General features: G+C 36.3%; 1 protein-coding gene across 6 annotated transcripts in view; it reads left to right on the forward strand.

Moving 5' to 3' along the window:
- The window catches only part of PCNX1 (pecanex 1), a 93,325-nt gene that overhangs the window by 23,581 nt on the left and 52,528 nt on the right, over positions 1-17,216 (forward strand). For 3 of the 6 annotated variants that reach the window (XM_062578087.1, XM_062578092.1, XM_062578093.1), the window contains 2 exons: positions 9,656-9,788; positions 14,452-14,636. The exons of 1 other annotated variant lie outside the window; for it this stretch is intronic. In XM_062578087.1, coding sequence (XP_062434071.1) covers positions 9,656-9,788; positions 14,452-14,636 — 318 coding nt within the window. The remainder of the gene's footprint in view (positions 1-9,655; positions 9,789-14,451; positions 14,637-17,216) is intronic. 2 more of the 6 variants (XM_062578089.1, XM_062578090.1) reach the window with 2 other exon arrangements.

Raw genomic sequence — 17,216 nt, forward strand, 5'->3', positions numbered from 1 at the left:
TCTGGAAAGAAAAGATATCACACACTTTTGTGTCCTGAGTCATTGTGCAGTCATGTGGCATTAAGCCACTATTATTTGAATTTCTCTTCCTATCTATTTATCTAAATAATTCTTTCCTGTTGTCCTTTTCCTTTTTATAAAAAAAGACTACTAGAAACCGAATTGAGTTACTTACCAGTTCTCTAATGACTGTACTTCAATTGTTGCTTTCTTTTCCAGTTGTAACTGTGATTACTATTAATCAGAGTTTTTTTTTTATTTTATTTTTTCTTTAGAATCTGTTAAGCTGCTTTAAAAACCAACATTTCCCCCTGTTGAGTTACTTTCACCCTTGGGAGTGTTTTTTAAAGCCTTACATGTATATGATGTATACTTATGCTACACAGATACACAGGAATTATTTGCATGTGAAAGTGTGTGTGGTGGGGGGTTCATGTAGCAGATGCATTGCAGAATAAACTTGATTCAGGTTTTTGTAAGATCAGAGGATATAGGTTGGATGGGAAGCCCAGGGGTCGTCTGGTGCAGCTTCTTACTCAGAATTGTTTTATAGTTTTATAAAACTATTTTTTGAATTCTATGGATTGCATGAGTTAGCTCTCTAAAACAGTAAATTATTCAGATACCCACTGGATAATCAGTACGCTGATGCAATACTGCTTTTTCAGCAGCTTAGCTTCCTAATTTTCAAATATGATTTAAATTGATCATTGTAATTTTACATTTGAGTCTTTAGGGATGTAACTAAACATTCTTACTTGCTCATATAACTAAAACATGTTTAACAGTGGATATGGCCTCTAATCTTTACTAAGCAAGAGGATGTACAAATTTGTACATTATCTTACTTAAGCAAATACAACTTAGCAGTTTTGTTTTTATATTACCATGCCAGGAACTACTGAAAGACCTCTCCCCCCCCCCCTTTTTTTTTAACAAGGTAACTTGGGTATTTGAATAGAAATTGAAATTCATTGAAGTGTAGGTAGCCAGCACTTTGCAAACTGCACTTGAAAAATTTGTAAGTAAATACATTAAATGTGGTGGATGTATAACAAATCAAATGGAAATGTCTTACAATAGTTAGCTGACTTAAAGTACTAAGAGTAGTTAGTGCACTGGTGACCTATAGGTTAGATTTGCAAAGATGTTTAGATTCCTAAAAGGTTGGATAGGTGTCTAGTGATACTTGGAAAATATCACTAAGATAGTCTCCTGTGCGTGGTTTCTTTCAAGTGTCTGCTATTTCTAGATCGGAATTTGTAGAGATTTAAAGAACAAATTTAATGCAGTATATGACACAGTGACGTTTAGTAAAACTGGAGCTGACCTCAAAAGCTGTGGTGTTCTCCCCTAATTCTATATTTATTAGAAAAGATGCACCCTTATTTTTTTTTTTCCTTACAGCTTGCTGTACATTTAGGTTTTAACAGAACTATTTTTTCAGATACTTACATATTCTGGAAAATTGCATATAATACTGTTTTTCCTTTTGTGCTTGGTTATGTTTGTAATACTGAAATAACAACTTACTGTGTTCTTATGTATTTTGTGGTTTACACTGCATCTGTACAAGTGGACAAAACAGACTTCTGTGAGCTTGGATTAGAATCTTGCTTTTCCTTTGACATATGGAAACCTGTTCATCTTTTCAGTTTGAGTATATTTGTGTGTATGTATGTATATATCTATTTTAGTGTGTCTGCATGTAATCATTAAACAGTTCTCCTATCTAAAGCTAAAAACAAGAGTTCTCTGCTATATAACAAATTGATCATGTCAGCTGTTACCAATATATCACTTTTTTCCTACTATGCATATGTTGCACAGTTTTAGCAGTCTGCAGTTACTTAATTTCTCTGTGTTGTAGAGCTCTTCTATGCTTTTGGTGGCCTTCTGTGTGTGGAAAAATACAGTTCCACAAGATGGGGTTTTTGATCTGTTCTTTGGGAATCTGATTATCCATACTCAAACTACTAAACCAATTTTGCATAGCAAGTCAAACTCTAAAGTTATAAATGGTACAAACCATAAAATGTGCAGTTTTAATGTAATCTAATTATGTATATGCAAACTGTCTCTATTCACGTGTTTGAGACTCTTGCCATAATTGGATTGAATTAAGCAGATTAGCCAGTAGAAAGGACTCTTTTGCACTTGAGGTTCTTTATTTGAACCTAAAAACTATTTCATTCCTGGTTCTGTAAAGTCTTGATTCAGGATGTCAGCCTTGAACAACCTGGAGTGTGCCAAAAAGGTATGCAGTATTTGACTCAAGACTGAAATAGAAATTCGATTTTTAATCCTTCCCAATATTTTACTTCAGAAGCTTAATTTTCTTGTGTCATTGCTGCTTTGTGTAATGAAGTAAAGGTTGAGTTTACAGATGGACTTCTGATTTTTTTGGTTCTTTTGTTGTCTCAGTAGACCTGAGATGTAGCCATTTAATCCTTGAAGGTTTAAACAATGTTAGGAATAATGTATAAAGCAGAAATAGAATTCTGCAGCCTGCAGTTTTGGAATTTCACACTGAAATAACACTTAAATCTAGTATCTAATAAATTATTTATTGCTATCTAATAAAGCAAAATGCAGTTGAAGCATAATATTTTGTGTGGGGACTGTCCTGGTTATTGCTGCTTTATGTGAAGGGATTTTATTACATGGTTTATGAGCAAAATAACTGTCATCTTTCTTTATGTTTTGTGGTTCTGTAAAGCAACTGTAGTAAGATCTGTGGGAATTGGTTTTTATTTACCAAAAAAAAAAAAAAAAAGATGCCAGGTTTTGCCCAACTCACAGCAGTGAGTGTTGAGAGCCAAGAATGTGTGTAGTTGCTTGCCAAAAGTCCTGAGTAGTACTTGCAAGAGAATTCCTTTTACTTGATAGAAGCACACTCCTTTAAGAGTACCATGCAAAGAGTAGTAGATATTCTGCCTAAAAGCCTGCAGAGCTATGTGGTAGAAATTCAGGATACTAGATGAAAAATGCATGCCACAACACTGCTGCATGTGCTAAGGGGAAGTTGAAAGTTAAGTGGAAAAACACTGCATCTGTTCATTTTTTGTTTGTTTTCTGAGGATATAACTTATAAAATTTGACCAAAGGCAAGTACTCTCAAGTTCCCCAAAGAGGCAGTTCTTTTAAAATGCCTTGAATCACTGTGGAAGTGAGATATGTCTTAGGCTGGCAGTGTTTGTGCACCTTTTTCTGCAAGTGTGTATGCGTGCTTTTTAACTTGATTTGGAAAGAACGTGAATTTTGTTGACAAATAGCATATATTGTTGATAAACTTCTAGTTTATTCATCTCAAATGAGTTGTATAAGAATTCCTGACACTTGATATAAACCAAGCTGTATTTACATTTGGTTGCTTCTCTCATGCCTCTTTGTAGATGTACCTGGATTTATTGTTATGTATGTGGCCAAGAAGAGTTCCTGAGAACTCCCTGAGCTATAATAGAAGTGTTGAACATTGCTGTCAAATGTAGCTATGGGATGCAATTGCAAGATACACAGAAGTTGTCTAACAATTTAACAATTGATGTTATAGTTAATAGAAGCCTAGTCAAAACAAACATTTTCTACGTATGATATTAATATTGAACACCTTTTATGACGAAAGACCATATGTTCTAAAGATTTACAGTCTTTTTTTTCCCTTAAGATCAATGAATCAAAGTGCAAAATCAGGTGAAATATTTCATTAAGATTAACATAAGATATGAACATTGTCTGCTGAATATATTGCTCACTATTGATATCCGCATTCCTGGATAAAGTGATCCCTGGATATAGGGGCTGTATTTGGCCAGAGATCAAATTAGGTGATCATTTTAAGTTTTTGCCACTAAAATCTATCAACGTTACAGTCAAGAAGGCTATACAAGAAACACTTGTTTCTAACAGTGAAATAGTGCAACTGAGAGAGACAAATTTCTGTATCAATGCTAAAGATAGAAGTAGAATAACTGAAGTTCATAATTCTATCAGGTTTCAGGCTAGCCTATGAAAATGTTTGATTCAGTGTTCAGAACAGATGGCTTCATGGTAATCGCTATTCCCTGCTTCAAAATGTTTTCCTTCAGACTGTTGTAGCAACTGTGGTTTGATGTAATTGTAAATATCCTTCCAGTCTCTTCTTGAATTTGTTTTTTCATGTTTCAACCACAGCAATGGAGTCTTGGGCTTTATTCCTTGTTTCTATTCTAATTTTCTTCTGTGTGACTAGCTTTCCATGCTAAACTGTGTACTTTTTCCTCTGCCTTGTTTTCTAGCAAAAGTTGGTATCTTAAGGAGATGTTTCTCCTTTTCAGTGTTTTCCCCTTTGCCACTCATCTCCATTTTTAGCTTTCTTCAGAAACTGTTACTAGGTAAACTTAGAACAGTAACTTGTTATGTACATTTAATAAGTTGATACTGTTTTTTTAATGAGGAAGATCACTAGTTCACCAGGAATTATAAATCAGCATGAGCTACAATTGTAGAGATTTCTTAATTATATTGAATATATGGACTGAGCTGCTTGTTCATTTCTCCTCAAAGGTTCTGCAGCAGCTTAAATGGAATATTGTACAAGCATGGTTTTTAAAATAGAGTTTAGCATGTGAGAATTCACACAGATGATAAACTTACAAATGCCTCAGTGATGAGAAGAGGGTTGTTAACCAATAAATGCATGTGTATAGGAAACTAAACTTTATTAATTCTGACGATCACTGAAAGCTTTATTTTTGAACGGATCTCAGTTGCTGCCAGAAAGCGTGGGTTCTCTGCCTTCCAGCCCAAAGGAGACCAGGTGTAGATGCTTGGTCAAGAAGTGTGAAACTTCAGTTATATACGGTTTGGCAAAAATGTGTTTGGTATTAGAAGACAAATTTCATTGCTTTTGTGAATGCATGGGCCGTATGCCTCTTATTTCAGTTCTTGCTGAGAATTTGTAGGGCTGGTCATTACAAGTAGCTGAAAAGTCAGATGAGAGTTCCTATTTGATAGAGAAATAGTTAAACCTTTGTATGAAACTTGAATGAGTGACATCTGGATATTCTGTGTTTAATCTGAATAATATACAGAACAACCTAGACTTCAAGTAATGTGACTTTTCTTTCCTAAGAAGAGTGCATGTAGGGGTGGTTGTGTTCTCATTGTGTGTGCATGTGTGTGTGTTGTGGATTTTTTTGTTGTTTGTTGTGTTGTGTAAAAAATCTGCAGTTTGTGTTCAGGTATTTCCAGCTGTCTGGTAGAGGGAGTCACAGTTATTGTAGAACTTTGTCTGGAATAAGTTTTAGTTCTTTTATTGGGGAAGTATCATCACAAATGCCTGATAGAATGTTATCCTCAAATGTTACCCTCATGACCTTCTGAGTGCTAGTTTGGCCTTCTTCCAAGCAGAATATAATGAAATAATAAAAATAATAATAAATTAACTAATGCATGTCCATATACATAGTTGCATTATCCAATACAAAATTTGGAATAGTTCTGCTTTCTTCTAATATGGTAGCCTAAATTTTTGGTTAGGATGTGTTCTTAAGAGTGCCTTACACTTATTTTCATAGACATGATAAATTTCCCCAAGAATCAGTTTGTTTAAATTGGTAGCTGTTCACACTCTGAGCCCTAGTAACTAGTATAGAAGACTAAGTTATCACTTGTTCAGCCTCATCTGTGGATAAAACCTGAGTATGGGCACATTCATAACTTTGGATCTTACTTATAAGGGGGAAGAAAAACAAAGCAGCGATGGAACTTTCTGGAGAAGGAAGGAATAAAATAACTTTAAAGTTTTAAAGGGGATTAAATAGTAGAGAGTTAAATGGAGTAAGTCTACATTGTCCCACTTTGTCACACTTTTTTTTTCTTTATAGGAGTTTGGGGAGGGAGATGAGAGCCTTTCCTCCAAGAGCAGTGACAGTTTCATGGGAATTCTCTCACCCAGAATCTTTAGCTAAGCAGATGTAGGACAGTATCATGTTACAAGCCTCTTATCCTTTATTTTTCCTTCTAATAGTTGGGAATGGGTGTCGGAGGGTTAAGTTTGTCACAGTTGTCATTAGACCTCTACCTCTTTTATTATATTGATCTCTGGGAAGGAGGTTTGTATTTCCAGTTTGTGCTTTGTGAACTTGTCTTTTTTTTTCCCCCCCTCAAGAACAGATAATACAGGGACGTCAAGTACATATGAAAATTAAAGTACAGAAGTAATTCATACTTAAATCTCTTAATACTAGTGAAATGTGTTTAAGTGAAAATCAAAATAAAACAAAAATCGGAATATGAAGAAAAACAACATTGCTCTGTGACATGAAAGGCTTACCTTTGCTTAGATGGTTTATTTTAAAAAGCAAGCGGGAACTGTCTAGGTACAACTTAAGTTATTTGTCCCTATTGGATCTAAATTTTGTGAGCACAGGTGTTGGATCTTTGCCCTCTGGAATCTGGAGTAAATGGTTGTAAACAGCCTCATCATGTAAGGGTGAAAGATACCATGTCTGGAGATTTAATTAAAAATCAAAATAAAACTATCCTACTGAGATACTTTTAACTTTATTTTTTTTAAATACTAAGCTTTATCTTTTAAATATTAAAAGAAAATTACGTATACAAAAGCTGTTTCCCTCATGGTTAAATTGCTTTTAGAGCCTGATAAAGGTTGTTATAGGATCTCTGCCTTGTATTCTGCTGGTGAACTGAAGAGTAGGTGTACTGCTGAGGAGTTACTGTTAAATTTTTCTCATTAAAGACATGTGGAAACACAAATAATACCTGTAAAATTGCTTGGATTTCCATGCTGGCATAACTTTCTAAAATCTATGTTCTTTAGAATGGATGAGTAGGTGGTTTGGATTATTTTTTCCTTTAAACCCTCAATTTGATGGCTTTCTACACTTACATATATGTGGTTTTTCAAACAAACCATAATATTTTTTGCTCAACTGACTTTTTTAATTTTTTTGATTTTTCTCAATCATGGCCCTAGGTGACCCTGCTGAGTGGGGAGGTTGGATTAGATGATCTGCAGAGGTCCCTTCCAACCTTACTGATTCTATGGTTTCAGCTTTTTGAGGGGTTGCATAATGTTTGCAGACTTGGAACTGTTGGGGCTGAAAAGTTTTGCAGTCTTTTCAGAAGAGCTGACAGACTTAGTGGTTCTGAGTATCACCATCTGCATTCAGGAGGAAAGCATGTAGATGATGTATATTGAACAAAAAAATTAAAGGCCACTCCCAACACACATGTCCTGCAGATTATGTGGAAAACTATAGTAAAAAAAAACTTTTTATTAAAGTTGAATAATAAAAACTACAAAATGCCAGAGCTGTTTCTCTAGGTATCCTGAATTCAGTCCCAAAGTGTGTATGAATTTTGATTTAAAATATTTTTCTTTTCCTGGGGGGGGGGGGGAGGGAACCTTCAAACATGTTCGAATCTCACTTTCCCTGCAGAGCATGCCTCAGGCAGTGCTTGAGATGGACTTTACTTTAGTCATGTATCTGAGTTGTTTAGAAAGGAACTCTACTATTTTTAGAATCTGGGCTTCACTTTTTGCAACAGGTGACATCTTTAATGAATAAAGGGGATATCAAAAGAAAAATAGATGTTTTCCCTGTTAGGGATGTTACCTTGAAGACTTGAATTTGAATGCTGCCTTGCTAAATAGTTGCTATAAAATGGTAATTAAGATGTTTGTTTTGGTTAAGCTCAGTCGCTCTGTTCTCTATTTTGTGATGCTTAGCGGTGGCCTGACTGTGCATGGAAGTCTGACAGCATCTGAAATCAATAGAAGATGTATTATAAATTTTTGTGCTGATATATACACTGGAGAAATTAAGCATTGAAAATTGGCATCTAAAGTTAGTGTGTGACTTTAACCTCTTGTACATTAACTTGATCCACCAGAAGTCAGGATTCAAGCTACCTTGTTTAATGTGCTTCACTTTCTCAATACTTCAAATATAATAGGTATAGAAAAATCATTTAAGAGATTAAAAATTCTTGCTTTAGAGGATGACTTGAATAAGTTGTGTATTAAAATAAAGCTTAAAGCTATGTATTGAAGCACAAGGGTAATAAATTCTGTTCTTGCTGAAGTATACTGAAAAGCAGTTATCTGTTCATGTGCAGAACGAGGGAACAGTTGTGGAGGGACATGGGAGAAAGTGGGCAATCCCATAGTTTTCAAGGAAAATATACAGAAGAATTTAATTAAGAATGTCTATTATAAACTGACATTTTGGTAATGAAATGCTTTTAACCTTTATGTTGGTCTTAATGTACTCTTTTCATGTAGCTTCCTAGGTTTTAAGGAGAATTGACAGACTGAAGTTTCATTATACAATATTCACTTGATAAGCTATAGTAGAATTAGACACTAGCTTTATTGTTTGGGCTGTAGGAGCCAAGCCTAGCAGCGGTAGGTTGTCATTCCCTATAGACCACTGTTAGAGCCAGGTGATGTTGTTTGCTAGCAGTTTTTGCGAGTTTAACTGACAGGAATTTAGTAACTTGGGAAACATGCTTAAGTCAATGTGGGCTATTCTGACTGTGATCCTTTTGCCTCTCCATAAAGTTTTGTTCCCTCAGTGTTTTCTCTTTTCATTTTGGCTTGGCACAACCCTTAGTTTTCTCACACTAGTAAGAGGGTTCTCGCCTACTATGCTATGACTTCCACCCTACCTCCCAGCTTTAAGATGTTCTTATTCTTGCACTGGTTTTGTGTGAAACTCTTCCACCCTCCTTCACCGCTTGCCCACCTGTTTTCCTTCTCTTTGTTACCCGTCCATTTGAGCTCTCTAGTGCTCTGCTTTGAAACTGGATAGTAGCTTCCTTGGCTCAGCAGAAGATTCTTTGGGGCATAGGCACACCATGAAGTAGTCTAGAGCTGAAGTTGCAGAGAAGGTCCTGTTTAGACTCAGGCTGGGAGCATGGGGGAATGTAACTGTAAAAGGTCTTAAGATGACTTCTCTGAGTATATGCAAGCTGTTCTGTATGGTGGTTTTTTGTTTTGTTTTTTTTAGTGTCACCCTACAAATGGAGAGGGAGGGGGAAGGGGGATTTGAAATAATAAGAGATGAGCCTTAAACAGAAGCTATTCTCTTGCTTAATCTTAATCCCCTGCTCCAAATCTTAGTGTTGCTAGTATAAAAACGAGCACCCTATTAAGCACCAGCGCTTTTTTTGACAAATTTGCCTCCTGGGGGGATGTGATGTGATACTTCAACCATTTCACTTTGGCAGAATTGTAAAATTGAGAGCACATTTTTATGGTGAGGAGTGGCAAACCTTACTAGGTTGTCCTCTGAGTCCTCCTTTTCTCTGTTAAATGAGAGAAATGGGTAGGGAGAGACAGACTGATCCCTCCACTGTAAAAGGAAGAGTTTTGGGGTATCTAAGTTTTTTTTCTGGCAACTTAGCCTTTTGGATCTGAGAAAAACAAAGGCTGTATTTTCAAAGCAAAAATTTGTCTCTGCTAATAATTATTCTTTATAATCCTGCCTGAGGCAGGTTACTTGAATAGTTGGTGCATAAGCTACTTCCTTGTTGCAAGCCAAATTCATTAACTTGGGGAGGGCCAGGGGGAAGAGAGGAGTCTTAAGTTACTGTGTTACATATCTAGGCTGGGTTCTTATTTGACCTAAAGTCTGTCTTGATGCAGCAGCACAAGCCAGCGAGGAGACTGTCACATTTCGCCGTGAACGCAGCACATTTAGGCGTCAGGCAGTACGACGCCGGCACAATGCAGGGAGTAACCCTACCCCTCCTACATTGCTCATCGGATCACCCCTCAGGTAGGGTATCTAAATGTTCCACCATATCTAGCATGCATGCAGCGGACCACTACTCCCCACACCCACCAGTGTTGCCAGAAAAGCACTTTTTTCTTCCCTTCCCACCATAATTTCCTTGAGCTGTCACTGCATGTCACTGTGGGCTTGTTGAATTGTGCATGTATATGTGGCACTTTTGAAAATGAACAGGGTAGCCAATCTTTAACATGTTACAGTTGGTTCCAGATTGATAACAAAATGAACTAATGCTAACAAACCTAAACTGTTTTCTCAGTTTTAACAAATACTTCAGAAGCTCTTACTTTCAAGCAAGAGAAGGTCCCAAGAAGATGCCGTTGTTTGTTACTCCTCATTTTGTTGTTCTCTTCCCACTAGGAAAGTAAGCATTAGGGACTGGTAACATAATCGCTTCTCAAATTCTGTAGATGGTGAGAGATGAGCACTATAACAAAATGGCAGACTACTACAATGAGCTATATCATACCTGGAAAGCTCCATCTAAAATACAAGTTAAGCAGTGTATAAATAGCCTGCAACTTTTTTTTAACAGAAAAGAAATAACAAACTAATGATGTTCTTATTCTAAAACCCCAAATATTGCTCAATATTAAATCTAATCGTGTAGCACTCTGCATGCCTCAGCGGTATATACTATACTCATGTATCCCAGGCTCCCTGAGCTTCACTGGCTCACTTGGTAGCAGTGGTGAACCTACTGATACGTTACAGATAGCAGTGTTCTGTGTTCAGTTTGTCAGCCTGAGCAGCAGAAACAGCAACCACAGTAAAGTAAATAAATATATATTAAAAAAAATCAATTCCATGATTGCCTACAGTGTTAAAGAATGTGACAAGCAGAATATTGCCCTTAGTCAAAGGAGCACTCCCACATCCATGTCCAAGTAACTCTTCAAACATGCAGAAATAAGAATATACATTGCATTCTTAACCATCATTCTCAATTTGCTAAGCTAACAGTCTAACAACAGGAGCATTCTGGCTTTGCTTTTCAGTAATACTTGTGCCTTGTTTTTAAACTGGAAAAAGCTATAGAAATTTGAGCAAATTTAGAAATTGTGCTGTAACAAAACAGAGTACTTCAAAATATGAAAACAGAGGATGGGGAGGAGTTTTGTTTTTTTGGCACCACCAAAATAATTGGGGACTGAATTTCTACGTTGTCCTTGGACAGGAGGATTGCAAGAACAGTACCTAAGATCTAACAGATCAAGGATTGACTTTGGCCACATAACGGACTGAAATTAGGAAGATGTGTTTTTATTGGTTAGTGCAGTATGTGGTAGTAACTAATTCATTTCAGATATGTCTCTCTTAAACTTCTGATCTCACTTAAACACTTACAGTTAACGAATAACGTCACAGTCAGGGATGTTGCAATAACTTTTGCATTCTCTTGTATCACTTTTGTTTTGCTCATGCTCTCTTTTAGGATGGTAGTGCAGTTTTGTCTCTGTATATAAGAGGTGGTATGAACTAATCAGAGTAAAAATGAGTTTTGTTTTTCCTAGACAGGTAGAAGGTGATGCAAATGAAGGACACAGTTTAAAACAAAGATTACCCCCTGTCCCTTCTCGCATGTTAGTGCAGTCATTAATGTTTCTCAGGTCTAATTTGGAGTTCATTGTGAGAGCATGAGAAAACTAAATTTGACAGTAGTAACTATGAATTCAGACAAGATACCTGAGGATGAAAAAAGGAAGCAAATATTCTGGCCAGATGTCATCTTTGTGTGTCTTCCCATTATCTGAATTTGTTCCTTTCTAAATAATAACAAAGCTTACTACTTCATGAGCAGCTATCTGGAAGAGAAGTATAATATCATAGGTATTTACATTATGTGTGCAGAATTGCCTACTGACAGAGGTTATTTTGCTCAAAGCGCTGTTTGATTCAGTATTGTGATGCTGAATGTGTGTCCTTTGGTGTGGAGTTTAATTGCCTTAGTCTATGTCAAGTTCCCAGCCAAATGCAAAAATTCTTTCACATTTGACAAATTCCATTTGAATTGCAGAGTGAAATGTGTTTAAAAATCTGGGAAGTTTTTGTTCAGATTTATAGATGAGTACTCTGGGGAAAAAAAAGTGCCATTATATGGGTAATTTGATTTTATTGGGTTTTTTATTTCTTACTAGAAGAAGAAACCCCTTGGTATCAGTAAGGTATGAATTTAGTGCATAAGGAAGAAATATGAAGTAGTACAGGAAATTTTAGCTATTTTTAAAGGATTGTATTAGATGACTATAACTGTAAGTACACAGACATTTCTGGTATATGCTGGTATGACCTGCCTCAGTTTTACTTTTAATATTGCTAATCTGTATGACCTCAGATGTTAAACTTAAAACACTGTTAGATTTACTAATCTTTATTAAACCTGATATTCTTTCTTATTCTTACCACAAACTTAATCTCCTAATTTCTTAACTCTGGCATGAAATTGGATCTAATTGGGATAGCCCCTTAGGGCCTGTTGAGTTTCACCTGAATTTTTTAAACTACCATTACAAATACTTCTCTTCTATGAAATCTTTAGTAAAAGAGATGATGGTATTGTATATTTATTTGTTTGGCAATGAAAGATGCTTTAAATTAAAATATGGTCTGGTAAATCCTGCTGGTTTGACACTAAACTAGACACAAGTGTACTTTTATTTAAAAACAAACAAACACTGCTTTCATTTTAAGTGTCAACAGTGTTTTGGGCACTTCAGGCAAATATGCTTTAGCATCCCTTGTGCTTAATGATGTGCGCATGTGTGTCTGGTATGAGAACTGAGTGGACTGATTTGATTTTTACTTTTAGAATTATTTTTTAACTAGGTAGAGAATAACTCGTATATCCACGCAAGCTACTAATAGCAGTGTTCTGCCATTTTTTAGGGGGAAAGTTGTCCTTATTGTGACGGATAAGGGTAACTGCTGAAAAGACGGCTTGTATTTACCTTGTGGTATTTAGCTATTCTTTAAGGGAAAGCTGTGTTGCTTAGTGTTGTTCTGTTACTGATAATACTTAAGGGAGATGAGGAAGGTTGGTGCATCTGCGAGCTTCCTTAGGGCTTGTGTTGCCATGCAGCTCACTGAGCTTTGTCTACAGCAGCAAAATACTGAATTAAGATTCAAATTCAGATACACTAGAATATGGTAATGATGGCTTGCGATTTTGTTATCAGCTGTATGCATGTCTGCTTCATCTTGCATGAGCTTTTCCTAACACCTATTCTTGTACATATTTTCATGTTTTCCCCTCCCCAGTGGTATTCTAACAAAACCTGAAAATTAAATGTTTTAAAACCTATTCTAAGCAAGTAATATGCCAGATAACCCTTTCGCCCAACTCTTACTAAATCTTGTTTGTCTAGTTTCCTCATTTGCCTGCTGTAGAACAGCATCAAGCTGTATTCAGTGAAATATTAAAAACAGTAGGTGATACAGTTTGTTCTTTATCGCAGAACACAAAGGGAGTGTTCTAAGATTTTTTCATAATAAAATCACAAAATAGAAAGCCTTTAATCTTTTGTAACAAGATCATTTTTCAATTTGATTGAGTATCCCTTGAATAATGTGTGACGTGATTTCTTTAAATGTACAAAATGAATGTTAATAGAATTACTGATTTCACTAGGTAGATGTGATTTTTCAAGTGTAAATGTCACTTATTCGGGGACTCTGCCACGTTAATACTAAACAAGCTATTTTTTAAAAAAAAGGCACTAGCAACTTTGTTAAATAGCATAGCAAATTAGTTTTGGAGTGGAAAGGAGGTGAAGAGGAAAACAAGCATTTTCAAGCATTGTCTACTCATACATCTGCAAATCTGTAGACTTCTCTGTAGCCTAAATTGAATTTTAAACCCTGTTTTTTTGGTGCAGATGTATGTTTCTGTATAGAAGAATTTCTTTGTGGTAGGAATATTGAACACTGAGATACTAACTTTTTGCAATGCTACCAAAATAAAAGTTTAAAATAAGCTGAGCTAATGAATAACTTAATCTAATATTTTCAATTAATAACTTGTTTAAAATACATTCAGAAAAGAATTCTGGATCTGCTGCCTGAACTACAGTTACCTACTAGGTGTGTGACGACGTGTGGCTGGTATTTAAGCTCAAAGACTTTTGTATGACTTTGTAATTAGAGTGCAGGTTGATAGCAAGAAAGAAGGATGGTGGTTCTGTTAGTCTGATTAAACAGCCCCCAGCCTACTAAACAGCTGAGCAAGCCGTACGGCGGCGAGCGGAAAAGACCCTGTGAGACCGCTGGAACGGCCGCTGTTGTGTGCAGGCGGCATCTCGTTTTGCAGTTGCAATAACCCACGGCAGCTTGCTTTTGTGCCTGCAAATTAACACTTACAGAAAAGGCTTGAAGGAGGCTTGCAGAAGTTAAAACACAATCTTAAAAATAATCTTAAAAAGTAGTACGTGATCTGTATCTCTAAAGCTGCTGTTGTAACTGGGTAAACTAAGTATTTGGTTGTACAGAACTCATGAGTTATTGTAAGCTGAACGAATGGCTGCTTAATCCTATACTTACTCTTAACTTTGATCTCTTTAGAAGAAAGTTGTGGTTTTGTGTGTGTTGCTTCACTTCTAGCTGTTGTTCTTTCCTTCCCGGTAATGTCTCCCCAATCCGTGTTTTTTCGTAGCCTTCAAGATGGTCAGCAAGGCCAGCAGCCCTCCTCCCAGGCCCCAGTGCAGTCCCGCCCCCCCTGCCAGGCCGCTGGGCTCAGCGCTAGCGCCTCCTTGCTGGTGAGAAACGGCAGTGTCCACTTAGAAGCCTCACATGCCACTGCATCTGCTGTAGGCGGTAGCAGTTTGCACGATGAACTTGGTATGCAGGCCTTATGTAACCTTGGTGACATGGACGTTTTAATACGGCAGGTGTATGGGTAATGATGCGCTGCAAGTCAGCTAAACCTGGCTGCCTTTCTGAATCTCGGAGGCGGGATCCTTGAAAAGGCCGTGTTGCTCCTTAATTCCCTGCCTTTCGCAGGTGCTTTTCCATGCGCTTTCTCTAACGAATGCACGGGAGGGAACCTTAAAGATTTGTAAATACAAATAATGAAGCTGTACAATCTTTCATGAACAGTACAACACCTGTAACGCGTAAGTTCCTGCCTCAGTCTGCGTTGTCACAGATAGTTGGGCAGAGGTTGGTATCTGCTTTGGGGAGCTTCTGGTTCTTTGCAGGTGAACATTTAGCTCCTTGGAGACTTCTTAATCTTACTCTCCCCCCATTTGAGTCTTGCTCAGCTACTGTTTTCTTTTTCTTTTTCTTTTTTTCTTTTTTTTTTTTTAAGGAAGAAATTCCTATGTGAAGGAGGATAATTTCCATATCCAAATTCATTTAGCAACTTGAAATAAGAAGAAAATCACAATTTGTTTGTGTATCTTCAGTTCATTTAGCACCCATGGTAGTTCTTTTTTTTTTTTTTTTTTCTGTATAGTACTTCCATTTTATGTTGAATATCTTAACTATTTATTAGCTCATCTTTTTCTCTGTGGTCAATAAAATCACTGTGGAGGGGGAAGTTAAGATGGTTGGAATAAGTGACCGCTTCATGTGACCCGATAAAGCAGGGATAGATATGGAAAAATTCCTGGCAGGGGTGTTTGCAGTAATCCATACGTGACCTGAATTGCTTATGACTTTTGGCATTAATGTAGAATTCCTATTTAAAATATTAACATGGCTGTCTCTAGAACTGATGCTTATTAGTGGCATAGTATTTTGAGCAGCTGTCAGTTTTATAATTTGAGTTATATAAAATATAAAACTACAGGTTAGCTCAGAACACTGATAAAACACTTCTAACACACCTTACTGTAGTTTACTACTAAAGATTAAATGAATGTAATCTTGCTCTGTCAGTGAGGAAAATTTCAAGAATTGCCAGGCTGTGGTATACCATAAAATATGAAAATAATCGTAATTTGTTAACCAAACTGTACCCTCTAGTTGCAATATAAGGAGAATTGAAAACAGTCCAGACTTTCTTTGATATGTTTTATAAAATTAATTACGGATGTGAAAAATAGTCAACTTTACTGTTTTGCTTTAGATTCTGTGGTTCTGGAAGTCCCTAGATATATAATCCTAAACCTTGATTTTTTTTTTTTCTATCTAACTGTGAAAGTGTACAGTGTTTTTTAAGCATACCAGGGGATTTTTATCTATTTAATTTGGAACCTTGTATTTCTTATTTTAATGCATTGTTGTAATATAACTCATGAAATTCAAGGATGTTTGTCATATCGGTCCAAGGTTAAAGCCATCATTCATATTTCTGAAAAATATGCTTCATCTTACCCAAAATAATCAAGCTTTATACAATTCAAATATAATACACAATCAGTCTTTAACAATCTGAATATATGATACTGTGACTTTCTCAAAATTAAAGTAGATTCTTTAAGAAATTAACTTTTTTTTTTTTTCAGGCTGTCTGGACAGTCACTAGTAATGCAGTGCAATGGAGTCTTAGAACTTTTTACAATTAAATTCTTCTGAAACTGTGTTTACTGTGCTTACAGCAGTGTGGGGTGGCACATTGCTAGTGGGAGGCACAAAGCTCCTGACATCTGCTTGGTTAAAAATCAGATAAATAATAGACATTTATTTTTGATGTAAAGCTCTTTAGGAGCCTGAAACATCTGCTTGGAAACATTTCCTTAGTGGAAACAGTTTGTGTAGGCAAGATTGCCCCCTTCCCTCCTCCTTTTTTCTTTTTTTTTTTTTTTGAAAATTAAATTTTCTAGTTGGTATGGCAGTCTACCCAAAATTCAGTGGTGTGAACAAACGTGTTTTCCAAGAGATGTTTTGTGTGGCAGATATCCTCTTTTGTTAGACCCGCTAATACAGGTGGATAAGTGGAATAAGCTCTCACACACACAGTCCGTTCATCAGGCCTGGCAAGGGGGAGTGTCTGAGGATAGAGATGCTCTGGTCATAAGGAAAGATGATCAGGGCTGAAGTAACACTACTGCTGCATTTGTTTTTCCAAATTATGTTAGTGAAAGATTACCCTTTTTTGTTTTAATTTTTATGCTACTGCTAAAGCGATACAGGCTTTGAGCTTTTTGCTTTTTTTTTTTTCTCTCTCCCTTCTGCTTACTGAGATCCTATTAGCATTTTTTCCAGCTCCTCTGGAAGATAAATAGAGCATGTGTTAACATACATGAAAAATATTAGGGCTACTTTTCAGTGTACGAGTGTAGTATCTGCTTCTGTGTTCTTTCTGCTTTCTACGGATATGTTGATATCAAGCTGTGCCTCTTAAGAAAACATGCAGAATTGTTTGCTTTGAAGGTTTGTGAAGGTTAATTTGGCATTTGCGACTCATTTTATGAAGGGTAAACCTTACTGGATTATACCTAGTCTATGTTCAATCCAGTCAGGAAGGTAAAAGAG

Source organism: Rhea pennata, chromosome 5 (genome assembly GCF_028389875.1).
Source record: "Rhea pennata isolate bPtePen1 chromosome 5, bPtePen1.pri, whole genome shotgun sequence".
Classification (NCBI taxonomy): domain Eukaryota; kingdom Metazoa; phylum Chordata; class Aves; order Rheiformes; family Rheidae; genus Rhea; species Rhea pennata.